At 34.8% G+C, this 19788-nt stretch overlaps 1 protein-coding gene across 1 annotated transcript in view; it reads right to left on the bottom strand.

Moving 5' to 3' along the window:
- The window catches only part of GPC6 (glypican 6), a gene marked incomplete at both ends in the record, with an annotated part of 808075 nt that overhangs the window by 202222 nt on the left and 586065 nt on the right, over positions 1 to 19788 (bottom strand). The window contains one exon of the mRNA XM_084301144.1: positions 10511 to 10676. Coding sequence (XP_084157270.1) covers positions 10511 to 10676 — 166 coding nt within the window. The remainder of the gene's footprint in view (positions 1 to 10510; positions 10677 to 19788) is intronic.

Here is a 19788-nt window from a genome sequence, read left to right as displayed (position 1 = left end):
TTCTTGACTTTTTGGCACTGTTCTGTTTACTACAGTTTTGTGATTGTTTTCATCTCATCTTACAGTTGAGCTAAGCGCAAGATGGTGTTATGACCTACCCACTGAAAATGAACACTGACCTTCATCTCATTTCACAATGTTACAGTAAGCTGCAAAACTTGGTTGAAATTTTTGATCCTTTTAAGGTTAGTAATAAATACCCAGTGGAAACAAAATTTCATTCTTCATTTTTCAAGCTGCTACTTTTTCATAAATGGTTATATGTACTTTAAGAGTTAACAAGACAAGACAGATAGAAAGGCTCTTTATTGCTGCTGCAAATTGAAGTGTGATATTACGAAGGTGAGTTACTACTGACATGGAAAGTTCAGTATTTGCTTCTGGTGGCTAAATGAAAAATGCATGTCATGGGAGTTTAAACTCCCATAGGTTAACTTGCAATATAAATGACATTAAGGGGTGTTGAATGCTGTATTACAGGGTAGGTGACACAGAGAACTAAGAAATATAAGAGCTGAGTTTTTCATATTACCTTCATATTACCTTCTAAATGCATCAGAATGCATTCAGATTTCACCACTGCAAAAATGTTCAATGAATTTTGGCCATACCAGCTCTTTCATATCACTCTAGGCCAAAATAGCTTTCTTGACTGGTAAGACTTTTCATCAGTAAGGCAGAAAGAAAATAGGAAAGATGTATGTTTTCCTGACTAACTAATGCATCAGGACAAAAATAAAAATCTTTATAAGAAGAAATGGAAGGATATTGCAAGAAGGGAATTCATAGGAAAAAAAAAAAAAAAAAAAAAAAAAAAGAGAATATTTTGTTTACATCAGGGAATTTATGTCCTTAGTATGATAGCCATACAAAATTAAATATTTGAGGAGCTTTTGCCATATTGCTAACAAGGTTCAGAGCTTTTGACAGTATACAATCATGTATTTGTTGCTCAAAAAAGAGTTGTATAAGCAGTTGAAAGTAAAGAAATTTAGTGATTTAGACTACTAGGGTCTAAAAGAGTCTAAACTCAAAACTAGAGCTTTTCTACACATTTACATTCTTTCCGGATTGAGTTTTCATTCTTTCAGAAATGTCATATTGAATCTTACTCATATTCAAGGAATAAAATAACATAAGTGATACTAGGAAAAGCCCAAATACCTCATGAATTAACCTTCATCAGGCAATAGCCCAAAGCAAGTCAATAACATTTTGTTTTAACATCATCAAGATCAAGGATTTGCACCCATTATCTTTTGTTAATATTGTATAATAACTACAGTAAAGCATTTTCAAATATTACCAAGTTTTCTGACAGTAGTAAGGTAGTGTGTTTCCTTGCTGTGAAAAAAATTGCTCTTAGTTACTTGCGTCTCTACATTACATTTATTTGAATAATGGAGAATATAATTTGACATTTATTTCTAATACAGACCTTAGAAAATCTGAAATAGTTGGTAAATCAATTGGTCAGAGCAAATGGAAAACTAAAATATTTAATTAATTAATAATTTATATAAATTTATTTATATTGTTAAAAATAATGTACTTACTCTAGGGCTTAATTAGTTTTCTTAAATTAAACTTATTTTTGTTTATTTCTGTTTAGAAAAAACAGATTTTATCCTTCAATATATATCAGTAATATGTAAAGAAAGTGTTCCATTCACCAACATAATTCTTGCAAAAATAGTTACTTCTAAATTCTTTACTTGCCAAAGGGTAATAAAAACTACTTACACAAAGCACAGACTTTGAAAAGGGAAGGAGCAAGGTATACAAACGGGCTGTTTAACCACATATGTTTACATGTGAGACGGGTATCAGCTGCAGTTTATGTATGGTGTTCCAGTTTGTCCAACTACAGTTAGAAACAACAAACGGTTCCTCAGTTCGGTATTTTAATTAAATCCTAAATTATACTTGCATTCACTATCTTCAAACAGTCTAAATTCAGAACTATGACTCTTGATTTTGTTCCACAAGTCATCTGTGCAGCAGAATAGAAAGACCTTTTCTTTTAAAATATTTCTTTAAAGCAATTAAAAAACAAACAAACAAACAAAAAAACATTTTGTAAATGTTCTGCTTCTGCAGAAAGAGGAAAAAAGTCACACATTCATCTGCTGCTTTTGTATTCCTGCAAAAAAAAAAACAAACACCTACATTGAAGTAGCTCTTTCTGGTAAGTGAACCTCACGAGCAAGAACAAGTGCTGGAGTCTGGATGTACTCTCCATTCACCCGCTCATTTCGTATGCCAGTGAGACTGAGTGCCCCAAGTCCCCCAAAACAGAAGAGAAACCAGACTGCTATAAGGCACAGTATTTCTCAGCTGGTCCCTTGCCTATGAAATAGGGAGATTGGCACAGTGAACTGCCTGAGGGTTTCCTGTACAGGTAAACAGAGATGTAGCCCACATGAGAATATTTAATTGCAAGATCAATTCCTTCACTGAAGAAAAAACTCTTTGGAGCTGTTAATATACATGGCAACCTAGGACATAAAGAGCAGTACTGTTTATTACACTTCTGAAAGCAAGAATTCTCCTGAGACAGTACAAGTATGGACTTGGAAAAGTACAAAATAAAATGTTTGAATCATGCAATATTCAATTAATTAATAATTAACACATTCTCCTCTTTCTAATGAACGAGGTCTCATATAACACCACTGTGTTCATTCAGACTCTTTTGAAGGGCAGTAGCAAAACAGCTTCCCCAGCACTTCTGAATATAAATACAGGAATTTGCTGTTCCTTGAAACCTCCAAACGGAGTGTATGTATACTAGCCTGTCATTTTACTTTGATGTGTAGTGATTTGAGGGAATTGGAGATAAGCACTGAAAATGGAACTAAAAAGTCATCACTTATGTATTATAGTTTCATTATAAAATCTTTTAGACTTTTTTTTTTTTTTTTTGACAATTCTGATCTGTATAATTATTTTCAAATGATACTTCAGCTGTAGCACGTAAATGCTATAGTTGAATTAGGGCCTCATTGTGTCTGGTGAAAACTCTGAGCATGCAATACCACTTCAAACTTTGAGAAGGTTTTCCTGCAAATTCAGAAATCACACAATTCAGGTGTATTGCATAAGGATGGCAAAGACAGAATTCCAAGACTGCTGAATTTGATCCTGTATTTGCAGCTGTCATGTGGCATGATGACAGATGACATGTTTCATACACGCTATCACATTTCTGTCCTTAGCAGAGGTGACATAATTATTTACATTTCCATAAGTCCAGTTAAAGCTAAGCAAAGAAGCTGCTATCATTCAACTAATCATTTGCATCTTCAGATATCTAAATCCCCTCTTCAGTATTAACAGTTCTTGAGAATTCCCCTGAGTGACACTATTAGCATCCTTCCAGGATGCATCGTCCTAGTGAAGAGCTGCTGGTGGTGTCAACAAACAGTAAGATCAAGCCAGATGAGCCCCAGCCCTCTTCAAGCTGTAACTAGAGCAGATGATCCCCTTAGTAACACAGAAGAGAACCTTCTTCCTCAGTGACACATCCTAAAGCAAATATTCAAGTCACTGGATGCTGTGAGCTGTTTGCAAGAAATTGTATTGCCCCAGTGGGGAGGTTCAGAGGTTTAGCAGGGTAAGTAGAGTTTAAGATGCAGGCAAGTGCTAGTGTTATTTGCATGCTGCTGGCAGTCCCTCAACTTCAGAGAGCTTCTCTCAGGTTGAATTCATTACCATCTGAGGAATTACTTGCCCAGGTTGCACTTTATGCTTCTGAGCAAAGAGAAACAGCAGAGAAAGAGCAAATAGTTTCCCTCTTCTATGCATTGTTATTTTGCTCAGTGAATAGTGATAATCCCTGTATTTCAGGGGTGCTCCTATATGCTCTGCCCAAGCACAGGCCATAGGCAGTGATTTTGTATTTCTGGAAAACAAAGGGGAAATTGTGAAGGCTGCTACTAATTAGAGAATTTAAAAATTATAATGCTGTAATATTTTAATTAGATATCTTCTAGTTCTTCAAGTTGGACTCACTGTTTTGTTTAACTACATTTTTTTTTTATCCTGAGCTGTTATAACTGTTTTATGTTAACTCTGCAAATTCCTTTTAGTGGGACTGTCAATACATTGTGCTGGCAAGTGGGCTCAAAGTATACTTTTTATTTATTTATTTATTTATTTTCCATAAAGAACATTAGGTTTATGTCCACAAGTCTAGTTCTTAACTTTTTGAGCAACTGCATTTGCAGTTGCAACACACAACACAGTATTCTACCAATTTTCCCTTCTTTTGGGAAAGATAAGCTAAGTGAAGAAAAAAAATTGAAACTACAGATACCATTTTTTTTGTCATTGATAATCAGGATTGCACTCCAGAACCTTTACAGCTATCCAACAAACATTGCCACCTCAAATAAGGGAATAGTGATCAGTGTAAAATAATAACTGCTATAGTGTACAAAGAGAGGAGGCTTAAAGAAAATATTATTTCTCCATCTCTGGAGGCACTAGACTTTCTCTAAGAAATTTCTTAATTCAGGAAGAAAGCAAGAAAGGATGATTTGATCCTGAATGATTAACTGAAAATAAGATGTTGTGCTTTAACCTGGCAGCTAAACACGGCACAGCCATTTGCTTCAACCATACCTTCCCCCTGCCAGTGGGATGGGGGAAAGAATCTAAAAAAAAAAACCTAAAAAATCATGGGTTGAGATAAAGACAGTTTAATAGGACAGAAAAGGAAGGGAAAATAATAATAATAGTAATAGTAATAGCAATAATGATAAAGGAATATACAAAACAAGTGGTGCACACCCTGAGCAGCAGTCTCTGTTTTATTGTTCACCATGGCACCATACGGTATTGGATATCCCTCTGGCCAGCCTGTGCCAGCTGTCCTGGCTGTGCCTTCTCCCAGCTCTTCGTGCATTCCCAGCCTCCTTGCTGGCAGGACAGCATTAGAAGCAGAAAAGTCCTTGGCTCTGTAAACACTGCTCTGCTACAACTAAAACATTGGTGTGTTAGCAGCATTATTCTCATCCTAAATCCCAAACATAGCACTGTACCAGCTACAAGGAAGAAAATGAACTCTATCCTAGCTAAAATCAGGACGTAAGTCTTTATACATTTTGATTTGTAGGCTGCCCTAACTGTGAATGTGATCAGTTTTCATATGAAATTTTATTTTTTGTTTGCAAGTACTCACTCTCCATCAAGTCAAAATGCAAAAAATTCTACCAGAAACTCTGAATTTGGAGAAATGGCACACCAGGAATCTTCTGCAGTGCTTCTCCATGGAGGGAATGATCTCAATTTTTTTTTTTCCTCCCTGAGTTCTTGAGAGAAGCTAACATATAATAAATGTCACAGCATACTTTCATACAGTGATTACAGCTGAGGGTGGCAGAGGGAAGAAATTCAAGTGCCAGGTAACCAGAGTTGATAAAATCCTTTTTTTAGCTCTTACTTACTATCCTCAAGTAGGAGCAGGAATTTTTCCTATTTTTTTCTTTTTTTTTTCATGAACCAATGTGATTCTTGAAGAGCACAGTTATTCTCGTAATAAGCTAGTAACAGGAAACAGATCTGGGTGGTCTTTTGAAGCTTTAATAGGAAAATATTTATCCTTGTGCTTGCACACGGAACAGAGAAAACACACAGTCCTGAGGGCTTTTGTAAGCAGTAAATAAAACTGATTGCATATTTTCATCACTCTAAAGCTTTCATTAAGAGTAAGTAGTTAAGGTTTTGATGGGGTGTTTTACTTAAAATGATTGAGTTGCTATAATGGAGATTGCATGGTATGCTCTATCTCAAGAGGTCTCCTAAGGTAAGTGTCTGAGTCATACTCATGGGGAGGAAAAAAAAAGATTTTTAAAGCACAGCAATGAAAAAGTTTATTAGTAGTTCAGAGCTGCTGCACAGACAGTAAGTGAAATAACTTCAAGACTGGCAGGAGAAGCTTTTGCTGAAACCTTGAAGGTATGATTTTCTGTGGATGCTGGATAGCAGGATGCTGGCAGTAAGAGATGGCTCTGGCTCTCTGAGCCTGGATGCTAGCTTTGCTGGCCTTGAAAACTATAGTTTGGGAACATCACAGAGGGATCTGCCTTGCTACACTACAAAACTTATCAAATATTGAATATACTACTAGCAAAACAGCTTGCTATTCAGTTGTGACCATGGACTAGTGCAGGATCCCCTTGGCTTTTTTTCACAGACAAGGATGTGGTCCTGAGCTGTGCCTTAAGAAATCAGATCCACAGCCACTTGGACATTTCTGTTACTGCACAACTCCTGAAGTGTTTACCCCAGTCTCCCTTCTACTAAAACACAGGAGAAAAGTCAAGACATGACTGATTTACTGTTCAGTGGTTCTTAGAAAAAACACCAACCAATAAATAAATACATAAAAACAAACAAACAAACAAACAAACAAACAAACACAAACTGAACTTGTAATTTCTGCTACTATTAATAGTCATGTAGTGACAAAGTGACAAACCTCCATAGATTGCAGCAAAGCAAACATGATCTAAACAGGCACGACATTACTGTAGACTGTTACTAAATGCAGTATCAGAGCATTTATGATTTATTTTAGATGTCTACAAAATAAACCCAAGTACAATCATTGGCATGATTAAAGCAAGTATCTTTATTTTTACTATTTTTCTGATCTGAATATAGGGGTATCATATTTGACTCACAGTCTCACTTAGATTTAGTCTCATCTACATTTTTGTCTCAAGATAGAAGAAAGTTAAACCTACTGCTGGCTGAGAAAGAAATCCTACAGAAAGAAAATAGGTTATAGCCATTTTGCCATCCTGAGTCAATGATCAGAATAAGAGGTGCAGGTTCCTACATGAAAACAATCTTTCTGCAGGTGTTGCTTCTGAAGCTGAATGAGGGCACCAAGGAAAACTGTCGTGCCCACTAAGGGGAGCTAGTTCCTTGGCTGACATGCCTGCCTGAGACAAAGAGCAGTTGAAAGAATCTCAAGATGGAAATGGGGACTGAAATAAAGGGTTGCTAAAGAAAGATGAGTAACAGTGTTACTAAAATTGAATGTAATTCCCGAAGATAGATAGTTTTCAAATCTTTGTAAGTAGGAATAACTTCAGCATTGTCTCTTCTGTGTTTCCATGATGGAAAAAATGGTGGGGTCCTTGATCCTTACCACTGTTAATTGCTATTGCTCCATGGAAAGAAGTATAATTTTGACTGTATCTGTTGGGACATGGGACCTAGAAAATCTTCTTTTCCCCATTCCACTGAATCAGTCAGCTCCTCCCCTGAGGCAATCTCCTTCCTTAGCAGTGCAGTTCCTCTACTCATCCTTTTTACCTTTCCTTTGCTAACTTTGCCTGAGACTGATGCAAAGGACATTATGAGGGGTAACTAAGAGGCAAAACATCAAAAGAAAGCTTTCTCAAAATACACATTTTTTGAAGTTGGTGTGGCTGATTTATCTCTTAAATATTTTATAGGTACCTGGAAGAAGCATTTAATCATTATGGTTTTGTAATTATAATGTAGTTATTAATGACTGTTGTTTTTGTCATGCAAAATTCTGATATTCATAGGAATTCTGCTTGAACAGGATGTGTTACATTTGGCTTTTATTATGCAATAATGAAAACAAAATACAAAACCCCTGTAGTGAAATGTTACACAAAAAAGACACAGATCTTAAGGTGACACAAAAAGGAAAAATATAATAAACCGTGTGTCATGCTGCTGCAGCTGTTTAACCTCTTACCAATTTTCACAGTCTATAAAATCTTGGAAAGCACCAGATGTTTAGGGGAAGTTGTCCTACTCTCCCTAGCTTTAAAAGTGAATGTAAGATTTATTAGTGCTATATAAATGTGACTTCAGTTCTGACTTTTGCAGTTATAAACTAGGTGGAACATGTTAACACATCCTGTTGTCAGAGAGCCCATTTACTTTCCACCGCTCCTCCTCACTTGTAGATTTTAGTTGTTGCTGGACAATTAGAGTAACTACAAAACAATACTAGAATATGTAGTCTAAATTATACTATTTGCTTGGTTAGTAACAAACATATCTGAGAGTTTTTTCCCAATACTAACTTTTGCCAAAACGTTCTTGCAATACACAGATTTTAAGCTAAGCAAACTTATCTTGTTGTGTATGAATATGCACTAACATTTGGGATTCCTGCCTACGCAGGGACTGTTAGTGCACAAAATTATTATTTCTTTGCCTAGTGTATGGTTCCTAACATTGGAACAGGAATAAAAACTGCTCATGCATGCTTTCCAATCTTTCATAGCTCAGTGGTGCTGTAAAGTGCTGCCGTTCGTTTTAATTCAGTGAGTAGAAGTTTTGTTGTGTTTAGTACTAAGGGAATTGCATGTGTTATTAGAAAGCCTCTGACAGCTGTCAGAGGCAGAGACAACTTGCTGCATTTCAATCTTTTATAAAGGAAGGACTAAGGACCCTCATCCTCAGAAAAGCTGTCAAAGGTCTCACAAAATGGGATAAAACAGAATACCTTTTCCAAACACAGGAAAATGTCTATCTCACCTTCTCTATTCCTTCTTCTATCAATTTGTACAGGGAAAGTTGTATAGGTAGAAGAAAGAGAAAACATGTCTTGATGTATTAGTGCTTTATACTGCCTTGTCGTCACTGACCTGAGGGGATAATTGCATAGCAGTCTGCTTTCCTTTAGGAAGTGATTAGTGTTTTACATGGTATTTAATAAATTAGCACCATATTTTAACAAAATATACAAGCTTTTATGGAGTTTTGCTTCTCTGAGAGCAGGAACAATCAAAATGTGAGAGACATTGATGAAGACAAGGGCTTCACATCAAAGGCTTTGAAAGTCTGAATCAGTAAGCATTTCCACACTTCTTTAAAACAATACTTACCCTGCCCAGCTCTCTCACTGAATTCAAAGTACCAGAAAAGAAAATCTTCTCTTAAGACATGAAATTTTACATTCCAGTTTTTGATTTGGACAGGTGCTTACCTTAATAAAAACTCTGTTGCTTGTTTTAATTTATAGATATCTATATATTTCTAAAAGCCTACATTTTCTTTGATTAGAATTAGTCACAATTCAGCTTTCTCTTTATCATCAAAGTGAAAGTAGTTTTCATTATACATTTAATAGGTCAGCATTGCTTTCCCATCAGTTAATATTTAGCTTTCTGATGATGAACTGACTCCTCCTTTCACACCAGTAATGCCACAGGTACCCCTCCATACAGTGTTGCTTCCTGTGACAGCTCCTTTAACAAGTACAAGGGACTGAGAATGCATGTCAATTTGCACCACTTGTTTATTATTGTTATTTGCATTTCTGCTTATGCTATTTTTATAGCACACCTAATACTGTTTGTCATTTTGCATACTCTAATTCATTTTCTCATCCTGTTTTCTTCTCCCTATCCATCTTCTACTTCTGTGATGAGTAAACTGAAAATCTATGTGTGAGTCAGAGTCGTGCTTTCAGTGTCACATTGGTCAGTGGGGTTTGAAATTAGCAAAGTAAGACTGCTCATATTTTGTCTTTCCAAGAGTAGAAAACAATATTTGCTTTCTTTAGTTATATTAAAAGAGCTTTATGCCATGTTTTCCATCTGCTTTTGTTTTCCAAAAATACAGTTTAGCGTAGGATGCTCATTAGGGGTTGATGTAACTAGCTGCTTCTGTTCTTTCTATATTATCATTAGCCTTCACTAATTCCTCACCCTATCCTTGTACTATGTATGATCAGAACCAATTTGAAGACCTTATTTCTTTTTAAATATTACTCTTCAGGGAGTTCTTTTGCTCCAGGATATCTGAATGGCTATTAAAGGACATTTCTTTCTTTGTTTATTAGTTTACTTGAGTGAAGAATTATATAAATAAAACTGTAATAGCAGTTTTCCTTAAATACATTCTCTATACTCCATACTAACATTATGCTTGTATGTTTGATATTTTCTATTCAGCAAACTGAAATTGAGTCATTAACATATTTTAACTGTGAACAGGGAATTAATAATTTTGCATGTTTGTAACTTTTAAATTTTTTTGCTTATATACTAATATACTACCATAATCAAGAAAAGCAGTTGTTATATTTTATGTTAAATGGATCTTATATGATGTTATCATCTTGCTTATTATTATCAGCTTGCAAGAACCTTGTTTTCAGTTGTGGTACATGCTATTTCTGCCATGTTAAGCTTGTTATCATATCCTCAACCAAAGCTTTCTCAATGTTTCACATATCTTATAATAATTCAGCTCAGCAGCTCAGAACCTGGAACACCAAACCAATCATTTTGAAATATGAAATATGATTGGCTCTAGGTTGGAAGTGTTTTTTTTTTTTTTTTTTTTTTTTTTTTACTGCAAGCCAAGAAGGTCAATTAGAAAGTGAGATGCATCTACAATTGATTCATTGCAAATATTGACCAACAGAAACTTCTAACCTCACAAAATTCTGAAGATGTTTACTATTACCTGCATTTCCTTCCACTAGTATTTAAACTCCTCTTACCTATGAACAGATTCCACTCAGTATCCAAATCAGCCTGATTTGCTAGGCAGCCCTTCATTACATTGAGGCAATAGTTGTTGCAAGGTTTCACAGTGGGAAGTCCTCTGCAGTAAGGGCAGTACAACATCTTCATTAACGCCCGGATGCACCCTGGGGTGGGACTGACCTGCAGAGTTTGATGGGGGGAAAGAAAAAGAAAAAAGGAGGAAATCAATCTCCTGTTCTGTGAATGTTGGGGTCGCTGAGATTACGCCTCTCAAGCAATAAGTGCAGAAGGGACAATTTGTGAGAAGTTCTCAACCCTAAATAATGCCCTCCTATGAGACTAATCAGTTCCTACCAATTATCTTCATTTAGTACAGCCAGCAGTGACTTTCAGGAATGCAAAAATGAACACTCCCCTCCTGATGGCAGTGCTTTCTACCCCAGCCCTCCCACATAAAGTCTACTAGAACACGAAGGAAAAACATCCAGGAAATAAGTTGGACAGAAACTGACTGATCCTAACATGGAAGATGCTGAGGACATCCAACACTCTTCTCATTCAAGATGCCAGTCACTGGATCAGATTTTTTTCTTTACTAAAACATGGTACATCCAGAATAATCCTGATTATTTCTATAAAGTTATTCAGGACTGTGCCTTGATAAAAGGATATCATCCTGTTTTCAGACAAAAATACCCTTCTATCTTCTCAGACAACTTCATAAAGAGATTAGACATGGATTTCTGTATGGCTTAATCTTTCACGTTCTCACAAAGGAACAAAAAATCAAAATTAAAACAAACAAACAAACAAAAAAAAAACCAGAAAAACATTGTATAGACAATAGTGTAATGTGTTTCTATTTATTTATCAGTGTATCAGTATATCACAACATGGCTGAACATAATGAGCTTAGAACAGCCATCAGAGCCGATGGAAAGGCTCTGATGAGTTTAGGTTTTTAAGTCAAAGTCATTAACATTGGGCATAGCTGACAGAAGAAAGCAGTATGTAGAGATAAATCTATAGTGATATGAATTACAGTTTGCACTAGAAGAGTATGGATTTCCTGGAAAGGGAGCATACAGGTTAGAGAAAGGTTTTTTCTCACAAGGCTTCTCCATTATCTCTAATGATAGGATCTTTACTCTCATTTTTTTTTAGTTGTCATAATGCTAGACGTCTATTCAGTAATGTCTTCCATATTCCATGGAGGTCTTTTTTGGGGTGGTTTCTTTATCCTTTCTATTGACGGATAGGATAGATCATCTTCTGGAGGACATCCACAGAAAACTCACTCCATATCTAAATTTAAACTGTCCAAATTAGTTACATTAGTTACATTTGATGACCACTTAACATTCCCTAGGTGAACATTTTTTTCCCCTTAACTCCTCATTTCCTTACTTATTTCATCTCAGATTTTAAAAATCTTATGTACTATTATAATATATGTTTTCATCTCAGATAATCCATCTTGGATTAAAAGTGCAGAATTTTAGGTACTATTAGCAAAATGTCTTGTCATGGTGCAGTGGAGCATATGCTTACCTTGTCAGAGTGACAATCTAGAGCAGTGACAGAAGGGCTACAGGTTCCTCAGTGATTTGAGAATTTCTGGACAGGAGAGTGCAAAGCAATGAAACTCCTTTCACTCATTCTGTTAGTTTATAATTAAATGCAACACTTCTAATATGAATTTGATCTGTTTTTCTATATTTCTAGGAAATTGTACTAAAATGGGGTGAAAGTATGAATCTGACTGCACTGCTGACTGCATGCTAAACTGACTGATGTTTTATACTGTACTAAAATAGCTTCCCTCCCTCCCCTCCCTCCCCCCAATTTCATTTCCTCTTTTTGGTGTTGAATCATTGATTTTTAGAGGACTATGCTGAATATATTCTTTACACTGGACATTTTTACATGAAAATGTCTCTGTTAAACATTAGAACAGATACTTCTGACTATGCTCAGAGATGATTTTTGCCTTGGTTTCCTTGAGAAATGCACTTTACTTACACAAAACTATCATGGTGTGTGTGAAGGTATATTTAGTAATCCATTTCTAATAGCTTTTGAACATGTTGGCCAATTTCAATCAAATTTGACTGAAGACTTCAGGTCTTAGTACATTAATATCCTACCATCTATTTGAAAACAGACAACTGGGAGAAGAAAAGGAGAGAGGCTCTATTACTTGTTTTATTGAGGAAAAGGTTGAAGCACGAGGTAATTTCCACAAAAAAAACCCTCGAAGAATACACATGGACAATCTATTAATATCCCAGGAGTTCAAAAAGCCCCAGGTAGAACTTTAACCTTCTTAAACACCAGAAAATCCAAATACAAGGTGTAAAGTGAAGGAAAGATTATCTTCATTATTTCCACTTCTCAGAACAATTTTTTCTAGAGTCACTTATCTAACATTTTATCTTTATACCTCCCAAACTAGAACAGATCCTTTTTTACAAAAAGATTAGTACCCAAAGGGACATATGAGAAAAATATAAATACTCGTGTTTAATGATGGATACTTCAAAATTACTTTGAAAATGGTGTTTAAAGCTAGATATGTTTCTATCTGTGGTCACCAAAAGTTTTATGAGAGAAGTTTCTTTCATGTTTAAAATTTTTCTTTTTTCTATGCCCAGAAGTCTTGTCAACACAAAGTTGTTGGCACCTGAGTAACCCTTAAGTTCAACTGTAATCCACAGTGTTCTCCAATCTGTGCCTTCTCAAGTCCACTTTGGTATTCATGCTGGCAGCACTTATACCTATGGGATCTTGATCATCCATGAAAATTTCCCAGTCATTTCATTCTTGGAAAGCATAGCTAGAGAACAAAAGACAGTCCCTGTTTTTATATTGCATTTACATCAATTAAATATCACGAATATTCATGTGACCCTTGTTTTATTGGAAGTTTAGTCTGGGAAGTAACTAGGTATCAAGTTTTTTTCTGCCACAGGTCCAGATCATATCCCTGACCTGCTAGCATAGGACTCTAAGGGCCAGTTAGAATATTTATTTACAGTGGAGTGAATCTTGGATATTTTTTGCATTGCAGGACAGCTTTAACTGGAACATACCCACCTACTGCAGGGTAATCAGGATAAACTGTTCCTATTCAAAAAGGATGAGCAGGACCCAGGTCTGTCAGATCTTGTCTGAATGTTTTAATATCCACTGTATAAAATGGTGGTATCATGAACAGCATTTGACAAGAAAGGGAGTTGCCCTGCTTTTGTTTTGAGAGAAGCAACACCATTTTTAAGGTGAGAAGCCAAGCTGTGACTCCAAAAAGAAAGCAAATGGAGAAAGCTTCTATAGAAGCCTCTGATACATCTATATCAGCCTCAGACATAGACCAATACAGATAAGGCTGGAAGTTGCAGATGTCTGTCTCAGAAGTTACCGTGAAATAAAGTATGAACATGGACCAAGTGATTTGAGGCTAAATGGGAGGGTCTGGCTTACATTCACAATGCTTATGGCTAGCACCTCCTGGTCCACGCTGGTCACATCCCATACTACTACACTGTATTTTGACTACAGCTCTGAGTCCCAGGTGTCTGAGTGACTATATATAATTATTTTGTGTCATTACTTTTCAGCTCAAAGTGTTTGGAATAATAGGAGGTAGCACTGCAGGCAACTAGAGTACCAGGAAGCTAAATATAATGATGCATGATTAGAAGTGAGACGGGAGTTTTTGTTTGGCAGTGTTTAGATTACACTTGGGATAGCATTGGAAGGTACCAAAACAGGACAGGTATGTTCATACAGCCTTCTGGAGGCAGTGTCTGTAGGGGAACTTCCTCCAGAGAATACACAGGCATCACATGGAGAAATCCAGTGAAAGATGTTCAAAATAGATCCAGGAGGAGGGCTAACAATTAAGCTGTGGCCTGAACACAATGAGTCCTTTTCTCAATGTTGCTCCATATCCCCCTGTCACCTATAGTACTAATGTACCTTTAGGTGACTGACTCTTCTCACTGTGGTAAAGGGAAACATTAAAGTGAATCAGTTAATTTAGAGTTTTGAAGACTTTGTGAATCCAACCTCCAGTGAGCAGTTAAGTTTCAGTTCTCAGCTTCAGCTGATCTTTTTCGTAACTTCATTTTCAGAGAAAATAGTCAGGACTTTTTTCCCTAACAGCAACTCTCATGCAGAAAAATAAATAAATAAATAAATAAATCAGGTTTTGCTCTAATATTCTGAAATCTCAGTAAAAGAACAAACATATAAAAAAATCAGCTTAGAGTGTGAGTATTTCTGAAAGCTATGAACACGTGAAATTTGGAAATTATGACAGAAAGTTGCTTTTTGACCATCTATATTGGCTTTCTACTTCTTGCTGCTGGCAAATTGTATGAAATATATTTTCAAAACCTATTTCTCTTTCCCATCTTCTAAAAAACAAAATAAAACCACAAAACCTATACACAGAATCTCTCACAGCTAGTAATACTTTTCTGCAGATCAGCCAAAAGGCAAAAATTCATTTCATTCAGAGCTATTTAAAACCTGCATTTGCTGAAGAAAGCTGTTCATCAGTAAGGAGTTTCATCAATTTTGCCATAAATAACATTTGTTATTATATGGTTTTATTTATTTATTTAGTCTTTTAAAATGCATTGCAGTTGGCTATGCTAATCATAGCAGAGAAATTTGAATAGATTTCAAAGTTTAGAAATAACTAATCCTTATGTAAATCGTATTCTATAAATCAATCAGAACACATTGAATGACATAACTGGGGAAACTGCTATAGAGGAGTCATTAATTATATCATGTTGTCTCCCTGACTAAGACATCTTCATTTTAGTATAAGCATACACAGATTGCAGCATGGCAGAAAAGTACCCTTCTGAGCTTTGATTGAGCTGAGTAGCCGCAGGACATGTTACACTACTTCATTTTGTAACATTTTCTGACAGCTTCATCTTGTAAGTTTTTTGTAAGTTTGTAAGTTTTTACATAGATGCAAAAAAAAACAACACAAAAACAAACAACCAAACAAACAAAAAAGCAAGATTCTTAAGGGCTTCATTACCAAACACTTGTTTCCCCCTTTCAGAAATTCTTGAAGCAATATTATTTCATCTAGAAGACAGATTTTGCACTGCTGTGCTTGCAAATATAAATAATTGAGGAGAGATTTTTTGGAGGGGAAAACATGAAATTGTACTCTCCTAAAAACACATCTGTAGAGACCATGTTTTTTTATGTACCTGGCCTGTTTTTATAATCAAAAGTCTTGGCTTTGTCAGGTAAACAACATATATATATATATATATATATATATATATATATAATATATATATATTTTTTTTTCTGATACAAAAAATCAGAAAAGCTGGTTAAACAACTGGTCACCTTTAGAAGGGTCAAACACACTGAAATGCAGTTTCCCTATTTTTATTTATAGGAGAATTCTTACTGAAGTAGTGGTATGTATTGTTTGTTGCTATAGTAGGGTTGTTTGTTCAAAGTAACATTGAATTTAACTAAACTCATAGTATAAAACCATGCTTAGATCCAGATACTGTAATTTCTTGTCACAAAACAAAATCTATCGATTATGAACAAAACAAATCCATCCCGGATTGTTTGAGTGCTATCCCAGAGCCCACAACAGGACACACGACACCTTCCAACTTTTCCAATGCACTTAAAGAAACCAATCTCGTTTTGAATCACATGGAGACATCCCTTAGCATGAAAAGCTGGGAGAAAACTGTTTGGAGAAGTGAGTTGATTCTAGCCAACTGGCTCATGAAGTAGATACTCCTTTAAATGTCTCTACACTAAAACAACCTTCCCTATAGCCTATAGCCTGGGAAGGAGAAGGGGATTGCGTTTTATATCTCACAAACTATAAATGCATTAACAATAAGGCAAATGTTGGAAAGTTCTTATTTCTGTCTGGTGGACAGAAATTTTTTCTTCAGGAGGAAGTAATAGACGCGTTGCTTTATACAAGAGGGAAAGGGGGAGAGGTTACAAGACAAGACAGTGTGTTCTATTTCTGCGGTTCCATGGAAGTGCTTTGCAATTAGACAAAGTTTTAAAATGAATCCTGTCTCTCGCACTGTTGCATTGGTTAGATCATCCAGCTGTCCACTCAGCAACCTGATGTCTTATGTCCTGTCATGGAGTGCAGTCTCAGAAACGGAGGCATTCTTGTGCCATTTTTTATCTCTCTGTGTACTCTATCTCCAACTTAATATTCTCAATGGAAAAATAAGCTCTTTCCCAAGCATATTTTTGTTCCTAGCCTAATTATTTCAAAAGCTTCAACTAGGACTAGGGTGATAATAATAAAATGCTTATGTATGTGGCCAGGTCAGAGTCTGATCTTGAATGAATTATCATGTCTCATACTAATATGCAGACTCCACTAAGAGTAGTAATCCTCCCATACTCATCCAACAAAAGTTAATAAATCTGTGGACAACTTCATAGCTTAATTTTAGCATTTCCTGACCTAAAGATCTTCAGTCTAATTCTAGTATTTCCCACCCCAAATTTTATTTAAATTACAATGAGACATAGAAATTGATGTCCATGCATTTCAGAAGGGAAGGAAGAACATAATTTTTAATTATTTTAAGAATTTTTCATTATTGAATTCAACCTGCTAAAACTGAGGAAACTCTTCCTAAGTACATCTTTTTTCTGATTTCATTAAATAAGAGTAAAATCATTGTAACTTCAATTAAACATTTAGATTGATGTAATTGGGATCGAACTATGTACCATGAAGTAGACTTTATAGGTTATGCAGTTTTGCTGTAAACTTTTAGGTCGCCTAACCTAAGAGGTGCAGGTCTTTTTAAATTTCCTTTCAAGTTTAATTAAATTCAGTTCAAAGACTAAACTTCAGTCCAGTCACTCACTACACACATATCTTTGACACTATCTACTAAGTAGGTTAAAAAAAATTACTGATTTTTTTTTTTTTTTTTTGAAACTAGGGAGAACAGGTAAATCTTAGCTGGTAATGTTGATTTTCTCCTTTTTTTTTTTTTTTTTTTTTTTTTTTTAATTATTTTAATCTTTTCTTTCAAACTAGATTTGCTAGCAGCTAGATCCAAGAGATTTGTTTTTGTCCTTGTTCATATTTTGTCTATTTTCAGGAGCACTACATTACTTATGATTTCATTTAATAATCTGGATATCAACAGATTTCAGTGAAAAATATGGAAAATATGTCTGTCTGTCTGTAATTAGAACTACATAGAAATATTCATAAGATACTGAAATACTGCTCATTGTTTCAGTCTGTCTCTTAGACTCTAAGATCTCAGCTCACTGCTTTTACAGCACAATCTGATATATAAATGGAAATACAGCCTCAGCCATACTCATTTGGGAATTTATATCATAGAAGGTCAATTTGAGAACAATTGTTTATACCAACTAAAAGCCTAATGCTAACTAATAATAATAATAATAAATAAATAATAATAATAAATAATATAAAATAAATAATAAATAATAAATAAATAATAAAAATAATAATAATAAAGCCTAATACTAACTAACTAATACTAACCTCCTAAAGATAAAAGTAGAAAATCTTTTTCACAGTATCGCAGATGACTGAAATGTACAAGAGCTGTTTTGAGTACTATGGTTTTGTACTAGTGTCTTTGACTTTGTGCATGAATTATACCAAAATAAAAGTAAAACACTACAGCCAGTTAAACAGCTACAAGATTCTCACAATTCTTGGATGATGTATCTGAAGAAAAAGATAAGAAATGCTAAATGCTAACTTTAATATCTTCTTACTATCCAATAAAATACTTCTTTAGAAAACTATGAATATATTATTCATAGTTAAACACACTCTAAAAGTATTAGAAAAAAAACAAAACAAAACAAAACAAAACAAAAAAACACAAAGGAAATAGATGAAGCCTATAAAAGTTATTTTATGTAAAAAAGAAATTACACATTTACCACTCGATACAAGTTTTGCAGTATTAGGCACTTACCCTGTTGTAACTCATAGGAACCACTGTATTTTTTCTAAAAGAAAAACAACATTTAGAAATTGTCCAACTGAGATGTCTTTTTCCATTATCTATAATTCTGAAATCATGAGAAATATAGTAACTATATCTCTTTCCAACATTTATTAAAATGTGAGCTATTTTTCATACTTATTGAGTTGTTTCAGTATATCAGTAGATGTGTACCTGTAAGTATACAGTTCTAAAAGGCAAACAAATATTGCTCCTCCATTTTACAGATGAAAAAATGAAACATCACAGAAAATTATAAAAAGTATTTAGATAGATAAAACCAGGAAAGTTATGCACCAGAAATTTTGAAAACTGCTCATAAGTATCACTCTCATTTTTTGCCTAAGTTATCAATACATGTAATTCTGAAACTGGCTGCAGTAAAACAAAGACTACAAGTCTAAATGATTACATCAAGAGGCTGCATTTAAATTGGTAAATCATTATGGGAGAAATGAGTTGTGGAATTTTAAATTTCCCCATGGAGGACAAGGGTAAAAGTCGCAAGGGCAAAATGTTCAGATGCTTACTGAACTGAGATGGAACATCTATATCCAGAGGAAAAGAATAGCTTTTCCTATATTTAGGAAATTAAGAAAATTGCATATCAAATTACTTGAATACAGAAAATCCAAATTTAGAAAAAATCACTTGAACAGCTTCAGTCACAGGATATTTTGTGTAAAACTTTTTTTTTTTTTTTCTCTCTTGAGTCACTTCTGAGTAAAGATTCACTTTTTTTTTTTTTTTTCTTTTTTTACAATTTAAGTTTTTACAAACTAAAATGGTTGAACGATTAGATCTAGATACTATAACGTCCTTCAGAAATCCCATTTTACATGTCAGAGAAATAATCAGTTTAAATGAATGGAGTAGAAAAAATGTTTGATTATTAAATTGATTAAAGCAGGAATTTCTTTGCAAATAGTGCAGGCTGAGAAAAGACTTCAGTACATGGGGTTTTACATCCCATAAGATGTTAAGCTGAAAAATCTGCCTTTCAAATTTTCTGGAAAAATATTTATCTTTCTTATATTCAAGCAAACCTACATTAAATAGAATTTGAGGTATGGAATCCATCTGTTATTTTTTCCAACATTTCAAGGGCAAAGATAAGGTGAAAAGTCATTAGAATCATAGATTGGACAGGGACCATTAAAGATCATGCAGTTCCAATCCCACTACCATGGTCTGGGATGCCATCCACTAGATCAAGTTGCCTCGGGCCTTATCCAGCCTAGTCTTGAACA

This window comes from Netta rufina (assembly GCF_964035555.1).
Source record: "Netta rufina genome assembly, chromosome: 1".
Classification (NCBI taxonomy): Eukaryota; Metazoa; Chordata; class Aves; order Anseriformes; family Anatidae; genus Netta; species Netta rufina.
The sequence above is the reverse complement of the archived record's forward strand: the minus strand, read 5'-3'. Positions and strand labels throughout refer to the sequence as shown.